Source organism: Berghia stephanieae, chromosome 2, assembly GCF_034508935.2.
Source record: "Berghia stephanieae isolate SIO BIC M18660-M18661 chromosome 2, UCSD_Bste_1.3, whole genome shotgun sequence".
NCBI lineage: Eukaryota > Metazoa > Mollusca > Gastropoda > Nudibranchia > Aeolidiidae > Berghia > Berghia stephanieae.
This window is the reverse complement of record NC_088361.1, coordinates 71,173,031-71,190,530: the sequence shown is the minus strand read 5'-3', so window position 1 is coordinate 71,190,530 and position 17,500 is coordinate 71,173,031. Positions and strand designations below refer to the sequence as shown.

Below are 17,500 nucleotides of genomic sequence, written 5' to 3'. Positions count from 1 at the left end.
TCCAATACATGTTTTGTTTGGAGATGATCTTAAAATGTCAAAAATTTCCGACTCCTTGACAGGTTCGAACACACTGAAAGTTGGTAATGAATGGGTCTCAGTTTGGATTTGATCCTCACCCTTTACGTCATTTGTGTTTGGTGTTGACCGGGAATTAATATCAAGGTTCTTTCTAATATCCACAATTTTATCATTGAAAAATGCAGCAAAGTCACTGGCAAGTTTGTTGGGATCCTCATGAGTTGGTAGTTTTGATGTATGTAATGTCCTTCTTGTTGGTGATTCTGTTAAGTGTTTTGCACAAGTTTTCGACGTTGTTCCTGTTTTCCGTTAATTCAATTTTATGAACACAGATCTTGTTTTATTTATAATAAAATTTCTTTCTTTCCTTTGTTCGAAATTGTTTGTTGATTTCTAAATTTCATAATTTCCATCTTTATTTTCAGGGACTCTTAGTTTTTTTTTCTTGATTAGTTTGATATCGTCGTTGTACCTCTGGGTATTTTGTCGAATTGTATTTTTTCTGGTTTTGAGTGGACACTGTTGATCAAAAGTGTTGGAAAGTTCTAGTTTATAAAGGTCAATATGGTTATTCTTCACTTTTCTGCAGAAGTTTCGACTCTAAAATTGATTGGGAAAAATGCTCGATATCTAAATCTTTAGTTTTTCTGTAGGTAATCGTTCGATTTGATGTTGGTATCAATTTTGTTTCCATTTTAAAAGAGATGAGTTTGTGATCAGAGAAGGGACAGTCGTTTATGGAGATGTTGATCTTATCTAGGTCCTCTTTCTGGGATAGCCCGAAAGAAATAAGTAGTTGATTAGATTTTTGTGTCTGGCCGAAAATTAGAATTTTACCACTTTCTGTGTTGATTTGGTGTAGAAGATTTTCAAATTTCTCAAAAAAGGTTGATGCAGTAGTCTGAAAGTGATTTTATGAACTTGAACTAGAACTTAGAGATGTTAAAAAGACTTGAAGACATCCTGTCTGCCCACCAGCGGCACTCGGAGTTTGTCATTAAAAAAGTTAATTACATCACCTCTCCCCGTCCCGAGGTTCTACTTTTATTAATAGCCGTGTAACACTCGGAGTAAAAGTTCGTTGTCAAGGTCGCCAGTTAACCAGGACTCCGCGATAGAAAGAAATCGCAGTGGTTATCGATAATCAAGTACCGGATAAGAGCAGCCTTGTTCACGACCGATCTTGCGTTCAAAAAGTTGAAATTTAGATAGGAGGATGAATGTTTTGTTTGATTTCGATTGACCTGGATTATCGTCTCCGTCGTTGTTGTTGTATTGGCTGTCCTGTCTGTTCTAGTGTTGTCGCTATCCTCGGTGTTGCGTATATTCCATGCCAGTGATCGCGGTATTGATGATGGTAATGATGGTCGGTGTAATGGTGATGATGTTGGTGGTTTGTATAGTGAAAATGGTGGCGGCGGTCGCTGTAGTGGTCGCAGTGGTGATGATGGTGTTGGTTGTCGCTGTGATCGTGATGATGATGGCAGTTGCTGTAGTGATGACGATGCAGGTGGTCACTGTGGTGATGGTGGTGTCGGTCTTCGCTGTGGTGATGATGATGTTGAAGCTCGCTGTGTTGTTGATGGCGACAGCGGTCGCTGTAGTGGTGATATTATATTATCAACACATTGATTATTTTGTTTTATTTTCTTAATGTTCTTCATCTGTGTGGTCATTTATTTCAGTCTCTATTGCTGTGTTTATGTGCAATAGAGTTTAGCTGGGAGGGGCAGTCTTGATAAGGTGGACGATGGCCAAGTTGAACTCCAATTTTCTTTCATTTGTCTTTGTCCTATTCTACTGCCTTGCTTTTTTTATTTTGTTTTCGTTATGATATTGGTGGTGAGGTAGTGAAAGAACAGTGACTACAATTATGGCGATAAGATAAAACACACTAAAAACTTGTGGTTGACTATACATGATGAAAATATTTGTAGATTGATTTAAAATTCTTTGTTGAGAATGTCTAAAATTAATTTTAAAATATACAGCACATGAAATAAGAAAATTCCTGGAATCAAGTAAAAATATTGAAAAACTGAAGAGCACAGAAACACAGCTGGCTGCAAGGCGCACTACACAATTAGTGTATAGTGGTATAGTGGTATGACACGAGCAGCGCATAGTTGAGTCACTGGAAAAGGCTCTTTATTCACCTTTTCTCACTATACTATGTGTAAAGTTTCTACCTGGCCGTTAAAAGCATTGTCTTTGTCGGGAAAAATATATTATCGCCCAAAAGGTGCCATGTCTCATTCTTTATGTTAGGGGTTGCTGTGTACCGGACAAAGCAGACTAAAACATAAGAAAGTATCATCCATCAGTTTATATCTTATACCATTGCCTGCTCCTTTCTAGTCAAATGGATTTAAGTCTAACCTCAATTTACTCTGCGATACAGATATACAATAGTCTTCCTATCCAAAGTCTATCATGAATTTGGAAGTTGTTTTATGCCATAAAAAACCCGGAATAAACTCCAACTCTATGGATCTTTATCCACTTACCTTCCCATCCTTGACAACTGCCACTGCCAATGCTGGGTTAGAATGGCAGTCGAAAGAAGTCTGAAGCATTTCAGTAACCTCTTTTTCATTTAACGCCAAACAAAAACCGATAATATCACTTCCAAGAAAAAATAAAAACATTAATGCTTTATAAAAATACATGTTGTATGATCCTTAAACACATATAAAAGAATAGAATAGTTATTATATAAAATCTGTCACAAAAATGTTTTCTTCAACGCTGTCTTGTTCTGCTTTAACTTCTTTATAATCATTGTGTCACTCGAAAACACAGAAAATGGAACTGATCCATATTCTATGCTCGTACAGGAACATCTAAAAAAAACGTAGGCACCCACATCTTGCGTTTAGATTTGGATGGTAAACTGCGTATCCATCTGTCAGATATATTTCCAGTCAGTGATAATATCATATTATTTTCAAGTTACAGGAATAACACGGGAGATTTGTGCCGGGCCTTTAAGCGTTGAAGGTAAGTTGGGTGAGTCAGAAAAAAGAATAAGTTACCTGTACCACAGATTTCTCTTTTATTGTAGTATAAACTGACGTGTCAGACAGAAAACTACATTAAATGATATTCTTCTTCTCCTCCTCTTCCTTCTCCCTCCTCCTCCTCCCCCTCCTCCTCCTTCTCGCCGGTAATTCTGTACTTGATTATAAAAATTTAACATTGGCTTTACAATGTTGAACAGAACCCTATTTTTAAAAAGAATAGATTAGATAGAAAGATTATCCTCACTTGATGGTATCAAAAGATATTAAAAATTACGTCATCTTTTTTGTTGTTGTTTTTGCGGATAATAATATTATTACTTGATAGTATCAAGAGAGATTTAAAATTACTTCACCAATTTTTATGCGGGTATGCTAGAATTGCGTATAATAAATCATACTACCCATGAAAGCCAAACATCTATTGTTTTATAATTTTTAGATTTGCCAGTAATTCTGTGCTCGATTATAAAAGTTTGGCTGTTTGGAACAATTTTGATTCCCAACCCTATTTTAAAAAAAAAGAATAGATGGAATATAAACATTATAATAGATTATGATGATGATGATGATGATGATGATGATGATGATGATGATGATGATGATGATGATGATTATTATTATTATTATTATTATTATTATTATTATTATTATTATTATTATTATTATTTCTTTTTCATTTTTTAAAGTATCTATTTTGTTGTTGTTGTAGCCTGATTTTTTATTATACATTCCCAATTAAATGCATATGTTATTGATTATAATGCTGATTTATTTTTGCTTTGTCAATCAAACTATAGTCAGATTTTTAATAAGTGGCGCTTCCCGTCAATGCACAGCTGCAAAACATTGTATGAGCCTCTGAATCAGTATATCTTAATTAAGAACATTTTTTTCATAAATTTTAAAACGAAAGGAAATGGTTTTGCTTATTACACCTATATCAAAATCGATAACAGGTAAGGATCGAAACTCGTAGATTTTCATTATCAACAGTGAGAATTTTCCGCTCATCCAGGTTGAAAGAATTCGTTAAAATGGAATGTTCGGTTAATTGAAACTTAAACGATATACATTCAGAATTTGAATATGAAACAACGAATGGCAATTTTTAACTATCATACATCTACATTTTATAACTATCAATACACATTACTGATGAATACAAACGAAAGTGAACATTACGCGCTTCCAAAATTATTTTGATTGCAAAATTTTGAGAAATAGCTTGTCTTTATGCCAAAGAGGATTACATACATTCGTCTATCTATGAAACAGTGTTCCCACGACTGTATACATTTGTTCAACTAAAAAACAACAACAATAAGCAAGAAATACTGGACACATCAATCATCACATTCTGATGATGAGGATGATGAAATGGAAAAATGGAACGACTACGACAGACCTGCCAACCTGTACTATTTCGCGTATTTTAGTACGATTTTTGGACCCAAATACGTGGATACGTTTCCAAAGGATTTAGTACGATTTTTTGGTAATATTTTAATGTTTTTTCCCCAATGTTAAAAATGATACATTTGATGCAATGATACACACATACATGCGTCATACATCAGTTGTATTGTATGATGCATCACATTTTGTAAATTTCTACCATAATTATAATTTGAGTTTGTTATATAATGCTGGTTTTTACCAATATTTTTCTCATACCTTTATGAGGATTTGCACAAGATTTTGCAAGTAATCTTTTTTTGTAATTGAAATTGCCTCACGCCAGATTTAAGCTTTGACTTCTTGTTTAATAGAAACTTTTAAGCTGAGATTAAATCGAACTAACATCTTTCACAATGAAGCCGTCAGATAAAAATGTTATTACTAATAAGCGTAAACATAAATGGATTATTTCCCTTTATAATAACTGAAATTAATGTATTTTAGTTTTAAAATTTATAATGCATGATCATTTATTTTTTCTTTATTATTTTGTATGAGTCTGATTTTTTTATTACTAAGTGGGCAGCTTTAGGAACGCTGTTTGGTTCAAAATAAATTCACTAGAACCATTTTAGAAGTGTTTAACATGTCTATGCATTCATTATACGTGTGACTCCCCCACCATTTTTCCAAAAGTGGTAGTATTATTAATATGTAGTGGTGGTAGTTGTTGTAGTAGTACGAGTAATAGTAGTTGTAGTAGCATTAATAGTAGTTGTAGTAGTAGTAGTAGTAGTAGTAGTAGTAGTAGTAGTAGTAGTAGTAGTAGTAGTAGTAGTAGTAGTAGTAGTAGTAGTAGTAGTAATTGCTGTAGTAGTAGTAGTAGAAGTAGTAGTAGTAGTAGTAGTGGTAGTAGTAGTAGTAGTAGTAGTAGTAGTAGTAGTAGTAGTAGTTGTAGTAGTAGTAGTAGTAGTAGTAGGAGGAGGAGGAGGAGGAGGAGGAGGAGGAGGTGGAGAAGGAGGAGGAGGAGGAGGTGGAGAAGTGAATGCTAAAAAACAGAGAGGCAACATAAGGGGAAATATCTTGTCACAGGTGCAAAATGTCATCTATAGAATTGAAGCCCGCTCTCCCAGAGTTTTTATCTCAAAACTTGAAATGATTTACTTGGTTGGCAGATGTATATCACCATCACAACTTCATTTGATACATCGTCATCATCATCATCATCATCATCATCATCATCATCATCATCATCATCATCATCATCATCATCATCATCATCATCGTTGTCGTCATCATCATCATCATCATCATTATCATCATCATCATCATATACAGCACCATGACATCACCACTGCTACAACCCCCATCATTATCACAGCATTGGCATTGCCACAACCAACAACATCATCACTTCTGCTTTGAAAACTGTTTCTAATTAATTTCTTTTTAATAAGGAGTATATTTAGCCCTTTCATAAATGGTCAGAATATGTATGTCACAAGGGGAAATACTGATATGGCATTTTCCAGCTGACACACAATTAAAGCCCTAGTGGCGAAGACACAAACTTCATACCTCTATGAGAACACCGGACAATGAAAATTAAGTACGAACATCTGGCATACACGCCGACAACCCTATCTTCAGAACAAAGATTCGTAGCCTTAAAAAAACTGTAACTCACAACAAGACATTCTAGCAAAAATATCGTCAAAAACAGACGTGTTTCATCCCGTTCATTGTTGTGATATTCATCATTACATTGAGTTTACTTTCTTAAATTTCTTTCTAATCTACATTCTGTATCGACAGCTTTTTCTGCATACTTATACATCTCGAATCTTATGATGTTGATATGCATGATATCATTATGACTTGGCTAATGTGAACATATGTTTCAAAACCACGTTTAGCTAGTTTGTTTATCTAGCGCAGACCGGTACTTTTTGAGCCTAGAGTACCTATCAGTTATTTATTTCATGCTGTCTGGGAGTAAACATTTTATATATTATGATATTTATTATTATATATATTTTATCCCTGTCTGAGGGCGCTAAAGTCCAAAGACAGGCCCAAGAAGATTAACACGGAGAATCTGACGGCCTGTTTATATTTATATCAAACCAGATTTATATCCCTTCCTGGTTTGGCATAGGAAGAGTTGGCCAACTTCAGACCTGCTCATCAAACGTCACCCTTACAACCTGAATCAGATAGACGACCAGTTCGGCTAAGGACTTCGGCTGCTACCCAGATAAGAATCACAATTAAAAAAATATTGTGGTATTGTTTGTTGTATCCTTTGTTAGTGCCCAACGATGAATCATTAACATTAATAATATAAAACATTATCAAATGTAAAACTATTTAAAACTATTTAAAACAATAAATCTGACTTAATTATAACCGGGCTGGAATATGTTTATTCATTGCTTATTGTATTGTGCAGGTTATATCCTTAGACAGATAAAAAGTCAATGATCATTGCTGATTAAAAATTACATTTAATATGTAACGGGGAAATCAAAAGATATGCAGACCTCTATATAATTTAATTGTAATTAATAGGGCGATTCTCTGAGTTGTAGGAACTGACAACCTACGTAAAACGCTCGTGTTGTGTGGAGATTAGTACATAAGTTTCTGAAACTCTAAAAAATAAATCTCCCCCTTAAATACCATATTACAATGTAAAGCTGCCTGACTGAAACAATGAAACCATGTCAGCTTTTATATTTGCCAAAGTTGTAGCCTTGAATTGATCATGGGCCACCGAATGGTAGCGTTGTCCAATACAATGCCGCTGGGTGCTTCGAGGAAGGCGTCAAACGGTATTAAGCCAGTCTTCAAAGACCTTTCATTGACCCCAGAATAATATTCTCTACCTTCCAGATGATGCAGAGAGGAAAAAATGCAATGACACCCCTTTAAAAATCAAATATTTTCACCATCTGCAAGAATAACAATGATCCTCTGTCCAGAACCCACGGGCCTTTTTCTACCCGAATTATCAGACGTCCAATATTTTGTCGGATGTATGTTTACGTTCATCCAGCTCCATACATCTTTGGATGATATCCATATGAAAGTTGTTTAGGATCCTTTTCCTAACACGTCGTTCCACACTGTCGTATTTCGGTAACAGTCTTCTCATGGTTGATTGTGAAATTCCAATTCCATAGCCGTCCTCTTTAATGGGTTATCGATATATACAAGAAAACTTCTATTCGCTTTTTTACGTGAGTGGAACCGATAGAGATTTTATTGTATCGTATAGTATCGTATCGTTTAAGAGCCTAATATGTTCTTAAAACTTGTAAAGGCTCTGTAAAACGTTCAGGCATAGACACAACTTTTCAAAGTTATATAAACAGCATTCATTGTTAATTTGACAATATTGAGTCTACAATCACTATTACAAATGATTTCAAGCTAGAGATTTCCTATAAGGTAATTAATTGCGACATGATGTAGATAATATGCCATAAATAATAAATTCAAAATTTAATGCAAACTACATAGTGGTAAGTTTATAGCAGTTAAAGCGAATTGTTTTTATTCGGAAAATGACGTGAACTCATAATTATTAGCCACTGCGCCAGCACGAGAATTTTCGGAAAAAACGATGAATTCATCTCATACTACTTTGTGGTAGATACGAAAAATCTCTTATTTTATGAAAGCGGGTTTTGAGTACTTTTTTTTATAGGTCTTAAATTAAAAAAAAAAAAACTTTTTTGATATGGCATCAATACGGTCCTAAATCTATATTCAATTCAGACGAATTGATTCAGAGGTCGACACAGAGTTTAACAACTTTTGATAGCAGGACAGCTGAGAAAAACCAGAAAAACACGTGCCATTAATTTTTAAAAAATGACTATAATAAGGAAAAGTCAATATATTTTACCTGTTCAGTTTTCTGCTTAAATACTGTTAAAACCTAGTATGCGAATTATTCTTGATAACAAGTAACCTGTATTATTAGTTATTTCAAAATCAACAGTTTATCTCCGTAGTGCTTAAATTGTACTTTTTCGTAATCCTAGTTCCTGTATGAACTCATACACCAGGTTTGCCTTTTCAGTCAAAAAAGACAAGACATACCTTTAAGATATCTTTACAAACCTTTAGCATTCTTCAGAAAGAAGATGATAATATCTGAAAATGTTGAGAACTTATGGATTCATTTTTAAACTGTTTTTTTTAGTTCATGCGTAGATGTTCTAGGAAAGCCATCAGTTAATTAAAAAAAAAAAACATGGATAAAAGAAGAAGCCTGGAAAAGAGTGGAGAAACGAAAAGCAAGGAAACAGCAATTAGCCATTATCTAAGCAAGAACGGAGTGCCAAAAGCAAGAGCTATAATAAAATTGCAAAAGAAGTAAAAATAAACCCCACTGCTTAGAGCTGATAAAAAGTCATATATAAATAAAATATAGTTGAAGAGGCAGAGGGAACAGCACAAAATAAAGACCTAAAATCATTATACACAACGATTAGTGGCATTAACCACTTCTCAAACAATCATATCAGAGACAAGTCAGGAATACTTTTACCTTCAATGAAAGCCAACTTGAAAAATGGAAAGAGCACTTCCTAGAAATCTTAAAAAACGGTCACCTGAGACCTTACCAAAGATATGTCAAGGAAACATGCTTTGCATTAACACAGGAGAAATTAGCAAAATGAAAATAAGAAGTCTAATAAAGCAACTTTAAAGTTGTAAGGCTTCAAGAAAAGATAACATACCAATTGAGGCCCTATAAGAAAGAGGAACTGAAATTGTCAACCAACTAATAGGCTACTCAACCTAGTATAGAGCAAACATGAATTACCTGACGAATGAAAAAAAAACCTCCTATTGAAACCACCAAAATTGATGACTGTCACAGTGCAGCGAAAGGAGAGGTACTACATTACTTTAATACCAAGCAAAATGCTAACAAGAATAATCCTGGAAAGAACCAGAGATACTACTGATAGAACTATTAGAGATGAACAAGCAGGGTTTCAAACAGGCCGATCATGTACTTACCAGATTGCCACCTTAAGAAAAGTCATAGAACAGACGTGCTAGCAGTCTCCTATTTATGTCTGTTTCATATACATTGAAAAGGCATTTGATAATGTTAATAGACAAAGAGAATGGACTCCAGTGGTTTCTTTTATGAATTCATAAAGAAACCAGTGGACTTTACAAAATTACTACATAAATACTTTTCATGCCAAGTAATCCACCGAGGAAAACTTCCAACCAAATTCACGGTTTTCATCAGATAAGGCAAGGATGCCTACTGACCCCTGTTCTCTTCTTGCTTTGTTTGACTTGACGACAAGAGAAGAATTTGCAAGGTGAGGGCGAGTTATACAATGGCCCCTCTCCAAACAGCGGGAAGATTTAGAATTTGCAGATGACATCGCAATAATCAGTTGGTTGCAAAATGAATTAAAAGAAAACAAAGGTGATGTAAATTAATAATAAGAAAACATTGAGCCTTTAAGATGTCAACGTCACCCATATTCATAACCACTGCTGCTCTTACTGCTGCCACTACTGCTGCTGCTGCTACTACTACTACTACTACTACTACTACTTCTACTACTACTACTACTACTACTACTACTACTACTACTACTACTACTACTACTACTATTACTACTACTACCACTACTACTACTACTACTACTACTACTACTACTACTACTACTACTACTACTACTACTACTACTACTACTACTACAACTACTGCTACTACTACTACTACTAATACTACTGTTCATACTACTACAACTACGACTCTACCTATCTATCTACCCCCCCCCCCCCCTTTCCCCCTTTTTAATTTTTTAAATATTTTAAAAAATCTTTTTAATTTTTTAAATTTATTTATTTATTTAATTATTTTTTGGTGTTTGTTCTTGTTTTTTCTCTCTCCCCTCTTTTCTATCTATCTATCTATCTATCTATCTATCTATCTATCTATCTATCTATCTATCTATATATCTATCTATCTATCTATCTATCTATCTATCTATCTATCTATCTATCTATCTATTATCTATCTGTCTATCTATCTATCTATCTATCTATCTATCTATCTATCTATCTATCTATCTATCTATCTATATGTCTATCTATCTATCTATCTATCTATCTATCTATCTATCTATCTATCTATCTATCTATCTATCTATCTATCTATTGAATCGTGTTTGATACAAATATGGTACGAAAAGTGCTCGACATGCAGTAATGGAGCGAATTATTATTATTTAAAATATTTACCACAATGTTTGAGACAGTCTACACTAATGTTCCAGGCTTAATATGCCATCGTCAGGACTGAGTTGTTTTGTTGACTGTTGTTGTTTCTTGAAGTGGTTCCGGTTTAAAGTTGCTTAACAAGAATTTACGCCGATGGGGACACTTTCCGTACATCTCACTTTTCGTGTTGAGTGTGGCTTCATGAGGGTGTTTGATTATAGTATATTTCTCTTCCAGGCATAAGCTACATTGTTTTGATGTTGGTGTGTATCCTGTTGCTTTAGATAAAATTTTCCATGAAATGTTGTGGTCTAGTTTGTTGTCTTTTAATTTCCAAATATGTTCGCTGAGTTTTGTGGATGTTTTTTTGTTAGTGTTTCTAAATGTTTAGAATTATTCGCTATTATTCGACCGTCGTTCATTCAACAACCCCCCCCCCCCCCCACCTCCGCCGTGACTTTTTCACCTCGCCCCCTCCACCGCCCCCTACTGTTCCACTACAGCCTTCTACTACTAATAACTACTGCTACTACTACTACTACTACTACTACTACTACTACTACTACTACTACTACTACTACTACTACTACTACTACTACTACTACTACTACTACTACTACTACTACTACTACTACTAACTACTACTACTACTACTACTACTACTACGACGAACGACGACGACGACGACTACTACTACTACTACGACTACTATTACTATTACTACTACTACTACTACAACAACAACAACAACTACTACTACTACTACTACTACTACTACTACTACTACTACTACTACTACTACTACTACTACTACTACTACTACTATGTCTTTTATCTTCCATTATTTTCTGGAAGGTTCTGTTCCCTGATGCTGACCTCTTCTTATCAATTGGATCACCCCCCCCCCCTCCTGGGGCACCCTATCCACTACCCACGCCACGCTGACATTTCATTCATACTGCAACCACCATTGAGTACAGACGATACAAGTTATTTTTCATTGTATTTTATTTGTTTTCCACGATTATTTGTGTATTGTTGTGCTGACGAAGGGTTTGTACCCGAAACGTCCATAGTCTGTTTTGTTCCCATACGAAGCCTCTCCATTTTCACTCTTTCGTTTGTAAATCAATAACCAACACCAAGCCACAATCCTTATATTTGGATCCCCAGTTCAAGATGTAAATGACTTCACACATACATAGGCAGTACTATCATCATCATCATCATCATCATCATCATCATCATCATCATCATCATCATCATCATCATCATCATCATCATCATCATCATCATCATCATCATATTATTATTATTATTATTATTATTATTATTATTATTATTATTATTATTATTATTTATTATTATTATTATTATTATTATTATTATTATTATTATTATTATCATTATTATTATTATTATTATTATTATTATTATTATTATTATTATTATTATTATTATTATTATTATTATTATTGTTATTATTATTATTATTATTATTATTATTATTATTATTATTATTATTATTATTATTATTATTATTATTATTATTATTATTATGATCATCATTATTGTTATTATCATCATTGTTATTATAATTCTTCTTCTTCTTCTTTTTCTTCTTCTTCTTTTTCTGTTTCTTCTTCTTCTTCGTCTTCATATTTTTTTCTTCATATGGCTTCTTCTTCCTTCAGCATATCCCGCATTTTGCAGGGTTGCCATAATGAATCCCACATCTCCATGTATCTCGGTTCAGAGCATCATCTTCCTCCAGGCCTAGTACTTTCATATCGTCCTTTACCTTATCCAACTATCTAGTCTTTGGGCGTCCCCTTTTCCTCATTCCCGCTAATTGTAAATCCAATACATTCCTACTCCCTCTCTCGTCTCTTTACATATCCGAACCATTTAAATCTATCTTGTCTCATCTTTACTAATACATTCTTCACTTCAGTCAACCTTTGAATTCGTTCATTTCTTATTTTATCTTTTCTTGTCCAGCCAAGTGGTAATCTCAAAATCCTCATTTCTGTCACCTCAATTTCTTTATCTTGTTTGTTTGGTGTAGCTGCGTCTCTGGTCAATATGAATATTGCTGGTCTTACAACAGATGTATATATTTTCCCCTTCAGCTTTGCGGAAATTATTTTTGTTACACATAACATCAGTTACCTTACTCCAATTATTCCAGCCTACCTGTATCCTCTTCTTAACCTCATTGGCTCCATCGTCTTGGGCAGCTGTTCCTGAATTTGTTTGTTTCTGGCACATCCCCTTCTCCTATCTTTATTGGTGGTCCTGCTCTCTGTTGTCCGATGCACAAATACCCTGTCTTCGATCTGCTTACCCTTAATCCCCTCTTTTCCAACACCCGTCTCCAACCCTTCAGTTCCTTTTCCGCCACAGCTTTTGTGTCATTCAAAAGTACTACGTCATCCGCATACACCATGTTCCATGGACTTCTCGCCGAATGGGTTCTGTTAGAACATCCATTACTATAGCAAACAGCAGTGGGTTGGGAGCAGATCCATGGTGTAATCCTACTCTTACATTAAATGGCTCAGTTGAGCCAATAGCTGTCCTTACCACTGTCTTGTTTCCTACGTACATATCTTGGATAACTTTGATAAATTTCTCTTTTACCCTCCTTGCTCTTAGACAGTACCACAATTCTTCTCTTGGTACCCTATCATATGCTTTCTCCAGGTCAATGAACACACAATGTAATTCTCTTTGCTTTTCTCTATATTTTTCTCCGGTCACTTTTAGAGCAAGTGTAGCATTCGTTGTACTTTTACCAGCAACAAATCTAAACTGTTCTTCTCTTATGTCTACATCTTTTCTAATCCTCCTATCGATTACTCTTTCCCATATCTTCATTGTGTGGCTCATTAACTTGATGCGCCTATAGTTGCCACATTCTTGAATATCTGCCTTATTTTTGTATATGGGAATCAACGTACTTTTTGTCCATTCTTCTGTCATTTTTTCTTTCTGTATGATGTCGTTGAATATCCATACCAGGAAATTTAACCCTTCATCTCCAAGTCATTTCCAGACTTCTCCTGGTATCCCGTCTAGTCCAACTGATATCCCCCTTTTCATATTCGTACTGCATCCCACACTTTGTTCTTGCTAATCTCATCAATTATCTCCTCTTTACGTTGTATAAATGCACTTCTCCTCTCCCTGTCATTCTCTTCATTCATGAGATGTTCGTAATATGTTTTCCATCTTGCTCGAATCTCTTTATCCTTGCCCAATATTCTTCCATTCTCACCTTAGATCATCGTGTTGTATATCTCTCCTATTTTGTTATTCTGCTTCGCTATTCTGAAAATATTTTTCTGGCCTTCTTTACTTTCTAATTGCTCATACCTATCTTTGAATGTCCTGGACTTTGCTTTTGCAACGGCTCTTTTTACTTCTTTCTTTACCTGCTTATATTCATCTACTTTCATAGCATCCCTGTGTGTCTCTATGCTCTTTCTTGCTTCCCTCTTTATCTTTATTGCTTCTCGAATCTCTTCATTCCACCACCATGTTTCTCTTCCAGAGCTGACCCCTAGCACTACTTTGGCCACTTCACGGATTGTATCAGCAATTTTTTCCCATTGCTTTGGGAAATCAATTCCTAGTCTTCCTTTCACCGTTGTAGCAAATAATTCTCTTTGCTCTTCCTCTTTTAGTTTCCACCATCGTGTTTTTCCCTCACCTTGTTTCTCTTTTATCTTCCTCTTTCCAAATGCCACTTTCGTAATAACAATCTTTTGTTGCGCTGCCACTTTCTCTCTCTCTCCCGGCCAACTGCCACAATCTAATACTTCCTTCACATTTCTCCTCTAGCACAACAGATAATCCACCTCTGTCTTTCTCACACCATTTTAATACGTCACTCTGTACTCATCTTTCTTTCTAAAATATGTACTTGTATTGTCAGATAGACCCTTGTTGCCAATCTTACAATATCTTCGCCTTCTTCATTTCTGCTACTATACCTATACCTTCCCAACCATCTCTCATCTCCGATATTGCTTTCTCCAACGTGCCCATTCAAGTCCTTACCGATGGAAACTTCTTCTAATTTGTCGAACATTTCCATTTGTTCATCAATCTCCTTCCAAAATTCCTCCTTATCTTGCGTACAACCTGTCTGGATTGCGTATGCACTCACAACAGTGATTTGCTCCATGTTGACTCCAATCTTGATCCAGATAAGTCTGTTGGACACCCTTTGGACTTTAATAACATTTTGTGCATTCTTTATCCTGAATGATACCCACTCCGTTTTTTCTAGCATCATTTCCTTTATAAATGTTTTAAATCCTCCACCAATCTCCCTTGCTGATTCACCTTTCCACTGTGTTTCTTGCACACACAACATGTTAACTTTTCTTCCTTCCATAGCATCAGCTATTTCCCATTGATCTTCTGCCTGTCATACTTCCAACGGTCAAACTTCCAATCTTGATCTCCACTTCCATCCGTCCTTCTTTTACGCCTTTCCTCCTTTTGTGGGTGACCAGCAGTCACTGAATTCCCACTGTCGTCCTGCTGGCCAATAATAATGACAGAAGCGATCGTTTTTATCCTGGGCCTCGACCGATCCGGTATGATATTTCTGGTGTCATTCATTCATTCATTCATTGTGGCTTGACTTTAACTGCTAGGATGCCTTTCCTGAGCAAACACTCCCAATTTATCCGAGTTTGTGACCGGCCTCACAAGGTGCTGGGTTGCACCCCATAAAGAACTTGGTTTGTTATAATAATAATAATAATAATAATAATAATAATAATAATAATAATAATAATAATAATAATAATAATAATAATAATAATAATAATAATAATTTTATCACCACCACCACCACCACCACCACCACCACCACCATCATCATCATCATCATCATCATCATCATCATCATCATCATCATCATCATTCTTATTATTATCATCATCACTATTTTATTTTTAATATGATGATAATTATCATTATTATTAGTCTGTATTTCCGTGAATGAAATAATACAAAATATACCCCAAAAAAAAAACAAATGAAAGATTTTGGAACCAAAAATACATCTCTTTTTCCTGTATATAAATATATCTAGCCTGTGGCCAATGGATGGTGCCTAAAAGCACGATGTGGTAACCTACCAGGCGAAAACTCTTTCTGCTTAATCAGTAAGACGCCATAAGTTATCTATTATAACAAAATGTCTTTGGTTTCATGTTTCGTGAATCTCGCTGTGATCCAAGACAAAGAATTTAGCAGTGACTGGATCAACTCAGAATACGTATTATCTATATGTTTGTGTGATCGTGGACATCTTCCTCGGTTTACTTGGGCCCTGATTTTAATTTACAACCACCTTTAAAATAAAATATGATATAAACACATACACAAACACGCGCGCGCGCGCCTGCTCAAGCACACATATTAATATTGACACTGTAACCTTCCTTCAATAAAACAGACACACTCACACACGCACACACACACACACACACACACACACACACACACACAACAACAACAAATAAAACAAACCAAAGAAAAATTAAAGAAAAAAAATTACCAAGGCGTGGGTCTCTTCTGTACTTCATTCCCCCCCTCCCCCCCCCCCCCCCCCCCCCCCCCCCCCCCCCCCAGAAACTTACGATTTAAGAAATAAGTAATTCTTTTATCTTTATAGAAAAAAGAGAGAAAAAAGAAAAAAAACTAACAATAAAAAAACAAAAACACCAACATCATCCCCTGGAAAAAAAAAGAAACTCAAATAATTAAAAAGAACCCAATAAAAGAACAAATTAATATTTTTTTTTAATTAACAGAACTAAGCAAAATAATAATAATAATAATAATAATAATAATAATAATAATAATAATAATAATAATAATAATAATAATAATAATAATAATAATAATAATAATAATAATAATAACAACAACAACAACAACAACAACAACAACAATCACAACAAAAACAGGATCAAGAGAAATGTTTGGAACATTGGGATTATAAGATCGTCATAAAAATGGGGGAATGCAGTAAGACATTGCTATATAGATAGATGGAACAAAATTGACGTCACTCAGCTCTTTGTTCTTGTTTTTAGGCAGCCGTTTTAATTATACGTCTCACTAAAATCTGTCAATCAGACTTTAAACGTTCATGGGTACTCATAGTTCTGTAGGCTGGTGGAAGTTGTGAGGAATTTACCTAAACGCATAGCATCATTACCTCCAAGTTCGAGGCCATGATATTTATTATGTTGACCTGGCGGTAAAACAAATTGTTTTATCATTGATTTTGTTAACTGCTTCGCCTCAAATTGACGATAAGCAAGTTGGCAGTATAACGAAGTTTTACTGTATACCATTTACTGTAAACCACATACAATTACACGGAATTTACACTTCAGTTTTATTGCTTATTGAAATTGAAATAGTTCAAGCAACAAATAGACATCTATCAAAAAAAAAATCTGAGAAGTAATATCCAAACACCGAAGGCTCCCTTGTCATGAACCATGGAAACTGCTGAACCATTTATATGATCTGCTTTGTCTTCAGGATAGATCGTTGCCTTGATCTCTTCACACATTTTTCTCATGTGTCCTTTCTTGCAAAATATAGGAGGGCGGCTTCTCTCGAATGCATTTGCTTTGAAGCCAACGATACTTTGCTTCTTCTCAGGGTGTCGGATGAAGTGGAGTGGGTACATATCGGGAGGCATGTGAGGTTCAATTCCCTTCCCATAGAAGCGTTGTTCCTTTCTGTCC

The 17,500-nt window shown here is 35.0% G+C and overlaps 3 protein-coding genes across 4 annotated transcripts in view; all 3 read right to left on the bottom strand.

Moving 5' to 3' along the window:
• LOC144965463 (uncharacterized) overlaps positions 1–2,928 on the bottom strand; it is a 16,296-nt gene extending 13,368 nt beyond the window's left edge. The window contains exon 1 of the mRNA XM_078900834.1: positions 2,529–2,928. The gene's annotated coding sequence lies outside the window, so the exon portion shown is untranslated. The remainder of the gene's footprint in view (positions 1–2,528) is intronic.
• Positions 2,929–13,993: 11,065 nt separating this feature from the next.
• Positions 13,994–15,096, bottom strand: LOC144963997 (uncharacterized). Its single transcript, XM_078897939.1, has 2 exons — positions 14,677–15,096; positions 13,994–14,554 (listed from the first exon to the last, which is right to left on the bottom strand). Exons 1-2 carry the CDS (start codon positions 15,094–15,096, stop codon positions 13,994–13,996), a joined length of 981 nt encoding a protein of 326 aa, XP_078754065.1.
• A 1,233-nt stretch (positions 15,097–16,329) lies between these two features.
• The window catches only part of LOC144965461 (uncharacterized), a 23,010-nt gene continuing 21,839 nt past the window's right edge, over positions 16,330–17,500 (bottom strand). For both annotated transcript variants that reach the window (XM_078900829.1, XM_078900831.1), the window contains one exon: positions 16,330–17,500. This exon is cut by the window's right edge and continues 125 nt beyond it. In XM_078900829.1, the coding sequence (XP_078756955.1) occupies positions 17,191–17,500 (310 nt within the window). In that variant the 3' untranslated portion in view covers positions 16,330–17,190.